Source organism: Pristiophorus japonicus, chromosome 6, assembly GCF_044704955.1.
Source record: "Pristiophorus japonicus isolate sPriJap1 chromosome 6, sPriJap1.hap1, whole genome shotgun sequence".
Lineage (NCBI taxonomy): Eukaryota > Metazoa > Chordata > Chondrichthyes > Pristiophoridae > Pristiophorus > Pristiophorus japonicus.
This window is the reverse complement of record NC_091982.1, coordinates 119,123,702-119,130,312: the sequence shown is the minus strand read 5'-3', so window position 1 is coordinate 119,130,312 and position 6,611 is coordinate 119,123,702. Positions and strand designations below refer to the sequence as shown.

General features: G+C 44.2%; 1 protein-coding gene across 2 annotated transcripts in view; it reads right to left on the bottom strand.

The window, feature by feature from the left end:
• Positions 1-635: 635 nt before the first annotated feature.
• LOC139265767 (interleukin-13 receptor subunit alpha-1-like) overlaps positions 636-6,611 on the bottom strand; it is a 70,909-nt gene continuing 64,933 nt past the window's right edge. For both annotated transcript variants that reach the window (XM_070883140.1, XM_070883142.1), the window contains exon 10: positions 636-5,742. In XM_070883140.1, the coding sequence (XP_070739241.1) occupies positions 5,527-5,742 (216 nt within the window). In that variant the 3' untranslated portion in view covers positions 636-5,526. The remainder of the gene's footprint in view (positions 5,743-6,611) is intronic.

Sequence of the window (6,611 nt, the reverse complement as noted above, 5' to 3'; positions counted from 1 at the left end):
CAAAGGAAACAGGCTCAAACGGAACACACCTAAATAACTGGTGTGGTTTCTCCTGACAGTGCAGCTGCCGCTCTCATTGTGCACCGCCAGTTACAACATGCACAAATAATTGCAGTCGTGATAAAAATGCTAAATGCTTTTGAAAAACAAACAGGACATTCTGACTCACAAGGCAGAAACTCAAACCGCGATTTATAAATGCTCATTCAGATTGACCAGAAATGGATGTTCGGGGGGTGGGGGGATGTTCAAACGTACCTTCCCACCCATCCTCCCGCCCCCTGAAATTTCTATTTTTTAATTGTCCCATATCTTCTTTTGAAGGAACATACCTTATTGATGTTTTTATTTGTACTTTATTGCGAAATTCCTATTTGAAAATAGACCTTTTGAAGTAGTTTTGTTTGTTTTTTTAAACTCATATCCAAATACTCTCCCAGAAAGTACAATTCTGCCTTACGCCACTGTTCAGAAGTTTTGTTAACTTAACGCATTGGAAAAAACAGTAATGTACACTGTCAGACTAAGTCAGTAAACTCTGATGAAGGAACAGTTTGAAAATCTCAAATTGTATCTACTGACTGTTTGTGATGTGTGAGTATGAGTGTGAGTGTGTGTTTGGTATGTGAGTGTAGATGTGTGTGTGTGTGTGTGTGTGTGTGTGTGTGAGTGTGTGTGTCTGTCTGGTATGTGAATGTAAGTGTGTGTGAGTGTGAGTGTGTGAGTGTGTGTTTAGTATGTGAGTGTGGATGTGTGCGTGTGTGAGTCTGTCTGGTATGTGAGTGTAAATGTGTGTCTGGTATGTGAGTGTAAGTGTGTGTGAGTGTGTGAGTGTTTGTCTGGTATGTGAGTGTAGGTGTGAGTGCGCGTGTGTTTGTGTGTGTCTGGTATGTGAGTGTAGATGTGTGTGTGTGTGAGTGTGTGTGTCTGTCTGGTATGTGAGTGTAGATGTGTGTGTGTGTGTGAGTGTGTGTCTGTCTGGTATGCGAGTGTAAGTGTGTGTGTGTGTGTGAGAGTGTGTGTCTGGTTTGTGAGTGTAGATGTGTGTGTGTGTGTGAGTGTGTGTCTGGTATGTGAGTGTAAGTGTATATGTCTGGTGTGCGAGTGTGAGTATAGATGTGTGTCTGTGTGTGCATGTGTCTCTGTGCATGGGTATGTGTATGCATGGTATGTGTGCATGTGCATGTGTCAACTAGTGATATGTCTCAGAGTGGCTGGCTGCAGGGCATTCTGGAGGGGGAGGGTAAACAGCCAGCTGTCGTGGTGCATATAGGTAACAATGATATAGGTAAAAAACAGGATGAGGTCCTACAAGCAGAATTTAGGGAGCTAGGAGTTAAATTAAAAAGTAGAACCTCAAAGGTAGTAATCTCAGGATTGCTACCAGTGCCACGTGCTAGTCAGAGTAGGAATAGCAGGATAGTTTAGATGAATACGTGGCTTGAGGAATGGTGCAAGGGGGAGGGATTCAACTTCCTGGGACATTGGAACCGGTTCTAGGGGAGGTGGGAATAGTACAAAACCGGGTGGTCTGTGCCTGGGCAGGACCGGAACCGATGTCCTAGGCAGAGTGTTTGCTAGTGCTGTTGGGGAGGGTTTAAACTAATATGGCAGGGGGATGGGAATCTATGCAGGGAGGCAGAGGGAAGTAAAAAGGGGGCAGAAGCAAAAGGTAGGAAGGAGAAAAGCAAGAGTAGAGGGCAGAGAAATCAAGGGCAAAAATCAAAAAGGGCCACATTACAACATAATTCTTAAAAGGACAAAGAGTGTTAAAAAAGAAACAAGCCTGAAGGCTCTGAGTCTCAATGCAAGGAGCATTCGTAATGTGGGTGAATTAACTGCGCAGATAGCTTTTAACGGATATGATATAATTGGGATTACGGAGACATGGCTCCAGGGTGACCAAGGCTGGGAGCTCAACATCCAGGGGTATTCAATATTCAGGAAGGATAGAGAGAAAGGAAAAGGAGGTGGGGTAGCGTTACTGGTTAAAGAGGAGATTAGTAAGGAAGAACATTAGCTTGGATGATGTGGAATCTAGATGGGTAGAGCTGCGAAACACCAAAAGGCAGAAAACGTTAGTGGGAGTTGTGTACAGACCACCAATCAGTAGTAGTGAGGTTGGGGATAGCATCAAACAGGAATTAGGGATGCGTGCAATAAAGGTACAGCAGTTATCATGGGTGACTTTAATCTACATATAGACTGTGCTAACCAAACTGGTAGCAGTACTGTGGAGGAGAATTTCCTGGAGTGTAAAAGGGATGGTTTTCAAGACCAATATGTCAATGAACCAACGAGAGAGCAGGCCATCCTAGACTGGGTCTTGTGTAATGAGAGAGGATTAATTTGCAATCTGGTCAGGTCATTGGGGAAGAGTGCCCATAATATGGTAGAATCCTTCATTTAGATGGAGAGTGACACAGTTAACCAGAGACTCAGGTCCATAAGTTAAAGAAAGGTAACTTCGATGGTATGAGATGTGAATTGGCTAGGATAGACTGGCAAATGATACTTAAAGGGCTGATAGGCAATGGCAGACATTTAAAGATCACATGGTTGAACTACAACAATTGTATATCCCTGTCTGGCGTAAAAAAAAATGGGGAAGGTGGCTCAACTGTGGCTAACAAGGGAAATTAAATCCAAGGAAGAGGCATATAAATTGGCCAGAAAAAGCAGCAAACCTGAGGATTGGGAGAAATTTAGAATTCAGCAGTCTAAGGATCAGGGGTAAGCCATTTAGGACCGAGATGAGGAGAAACTTCTTCACCCAGAGGGCGGTGAACCTGTGGAATTCTCTACCACAGAAAGTTGTTGAGGCCAATTCACTAAATATATTCAAAAAGGAGTTAGATATAGTCCTTATTACTAGGGGGATCAAGGAGTATGGCGAGAAAGCAGGAATGGGGTACTTTGGTTGCATGTTCAGCCATGAACTCATGGAATGGCTGTGCAGGATCGAAGGGCCGAATGGCCTACTCCTGCACCTATTTTCTATGTTTCTATGACTACTGGTTTAATTAGGAGGGGGAAAGTAGAGTATGCGAGTAAGCTTGCAGGGAACATAAAAACTGACTGCAAAAGTTTCTATAGATATGTGAAAAGAAAAAGATTAGTGAAGACTAATGTAGGTCCCTTGCAGTCAGAATCAGGTGAATTCATAATTGGGAACAAAGAAATGGCAGACCAATTGAACAAATACTTTGGTTCTGTCTTCGCTAAGGAAGACACGAATAACCTCCCGAAAATACTAGGGGACCAAGGGTCGAGCGAGAAGAAGGAACCTCGGGAACTGAGGGAAATCCTTATTAGTCAGGAAATGGTGTTAGAGAAATTGATGAAATTGAAGGCCGATAAATCCCCAGGGCCTGATAGTCTGCATCCCAGAGTACTTAAGGAAGTGGCCCTAGTAATAGTAGATGCATTGGTGGTCATTTTCCAACAGTCTATCGACTCTGGATCAGTTCCTATGGATTGGAGGGTAGCTAATGTAATACCACTTTTTAAAAAAGGAGGGAGAGAGAAAACAGGGAATTATAGATCGGTTAGCCTGACATCGGTAGTGGGGAAAATTTTGGAATCAATTATTAAAGATTTAATAGCAGCGCATTTGGAAAGCAGTGACAGGATCGGTCCAAGTCAGCATGGATTTATGAAAGGGAAATCATGCTTGACAAATCTTCTAGACTTTTTTGAGGATGTAACTAATAGAGCGGATAAGGGAAAACCAGTGGATGTGGTGTATTTAGACTTTCAAAAGGCTTTGACAAGGTCCCACACAAGAGATTAGGAAGCAAAATTAAGGCACATGGTATTAGGGGTAATGTACTGACGTGGATAGAGAACTGGTTGGCAGACAGGAAGCAAAGAGTGGGAATAAATGGGTCCTTTTCAGAATGGCAGGCAGTGACTCGTGGGGTACCGCAAGGTTCAATGTTGGGACCCCAGCTATTTACAATATATATTAATGATTTAGACGAAGGAATTGAATGTAACATCTCCAAGTTTGCAGATGACACTAAGCTGGGTGGCAGTGTGAGCTGTGAGGAGGATGCTAAGAGGCTGCAGGGTGACTTGGACAGGTTAGGTGAGTGGGCAAATGCATGGTAGATGCAGTATAATGTGGATAAATGTGAGGTTATCCACTTTGGTGGCAAAAACAGGAAAGCAGATTATTATCTGAATGGTGACAGATTAGTAAAAGGGGAGGTGCAACGAGACCTGGGTGTCATGGTACATCAGTCATTGAAAGTAGGCATGCAGGTACAGCAGGCAGTAAAGAAAACAAACGGCATGTTGGCCTTCATAGCAAGAGGATTTGAGTATAGGAGCAGGGAGGTCTTATTGCAGTTGTACAGGGCCTTGATGAGATCACACCTTGTGTATTGTGTGCAGTTTTGGTCTCTTAATCTGAGGAAGGCCATTCTTGCTATTGAGGGGGTGCAGCTGAAACCCATCGAGGGCCTTTGAATCCTGAGTTTGGATTCACCAGACTGATTCCCGGGATGGCAGGACTGGCATATGAATAAAGACTGGATCGACTAAGCTTATACTCACTGGAATTTAGAAGAACGAGAGGGGATCTCATAGAAGCATATAAAATTCTGACGGGATTTCCCCGATGTTGGGGAAGTCCAGAACCAGGGGTCACAGTCTAAGGATAAGAGGTAAGCCATCTAGGACCGAGATGAGGAGAAACTTCTTCACTCAGAGAGTTGTGAACCTGTGGAATTCTCTACCACAGAAAGTTGTTGAGTCCAGTTCCTTGGATATATTAAAAATGGAGTTAGGTGTAGCCCTTACAGCTAAAGGGATCCGGGGGTATGGAGAGAAGGCAGGAGTGGGGTACTGAGGTTGTATGATCAGCCATGATCATATTGAATGGTGGTGCAGGTTCAAAGGGCCAAATGGTCTACTCCTGCACCTATTTTCAAAGTTTCTATGTTTCTTTGATTCCTGATACATTAACTTCTACAATCTAACAAATGACAGTAAATGGCGCTTAGTGACAAGCTGAGACAATACACATTGGGACATCCTCTGCTACAGGTAAAAGTATTTTTATTTGACACACTCCATCTCTCAGTGGGTAGTTTGCACTTGATTGGCCCATTCCCCTCACCTGCCCGTGATCTGTCCTTTCATGCAGCAAATTATATCACGAACATCTCCTAGCAACTCACTGCCACGGACTGACAAACGGGAATACGGACAGGCGAGCAATTCGCTGACTGGGACCCGACTGCAGAGTCCGAGGCCAGAACTGTATCCTGATTCGATGGGCTGGACCGAGTGTCCCGAGAGCTGGAATTGCGCCGATCTCTGCGTCCTGTGTTTAACTGTGGTCAGGATGTGTGGAATATGTCGGGAGATACCAGAATCAGACAGCTCCTGGATTCCACTAACCGGCACTGTCCCGATCGGTTTGGCGTGAATTTTTGCGACTGAAAATGTCCTATTTGCAAGTCAGAGAAGTTAGGTGGTTTCACCAAATAACTAACGCAGCACGGGAAAACGCCCCGCTCATGATGTCACCAGGTTATAATTCATGTACAGGTCATCCACAGGGATCTCCTCATCCACACACACACTGAAAGCCTCTTCCTCCGATCCCTCATTCTCACCCCGCTTCCCTGACCTCTCTGCAGGACCCTCCAATTTCTCCACAGTTGTCACCTTGAAGGTTATTTCTTCCAGCGGTTTTAAGGTCAGAATTCCCTTGTCTGGCTTACTCCATGTCTGCAAGAAAAAAGCAATCAGTCGATTAACCTTTCTCATTTCTTTACCATTTCAGCGCCAGCGTTACATAATTCTGTCTGATCTTTTAAAACCCCATTTGACATTATTATATTGTTAATGAAACCAGTAGCTAAAGGTAGCTCCGACAAAGATAAGTTTAGAAAGAAGGACTTCCATTTCTATAGTGCCCTTTATGACCTCAGGACCTCCCAAAGCACTTTGAAGCCAATGAAGTACTTTTGAAGTGTAGTCACTGTTGTAATGTAGGAAACATGGAAGCCAAGTTGCACACAGCAAGCTCCCACAAACAGCAATGGGATAATGACCCAGATAAACTGTTTTAGTGGTGTTGGTTGAGGGATAACTATCCTAAGATCTGCACAAAAACAGGCCATTCGGCCCAACCAGTCCATATTGGCCAGGAACCCCGGAGAATTCCCCTGCTCTTCGAACAGTCCATTTTATGTCCAGCTGAGAGAGCAGACAGGACCTCGATTTAATGTCTCATCTGAAAGACGGCACCTCCAATAGTGCAGCGCTCCCTCAGCACTGCACTGGAGTGTCAGCCTGGATTATGTTTTCAAGTCTCTGGAGTGGGACTTGAACCCATGACCTTCTGACTCAATGACGTGAGTGCTTCCCACTGAGCCAAGGCCGACACTTCCAGTTTAAAAAAAAGGGAGAATGCAACTTGAAAGGCAATTTATTTGACACTCTTGTTGAATTCAATCCATTTCTTTGTTCATTATTGTCTGACAGCTGCACTCTATTGTTGCTTAAAATATAAATGCTGCCCCTTCAGACCAGGCAGAATTACTGCCTGCCAGCGAGCCGAGAGGCTCAGCTCACACTGTGATCCATATGGATAA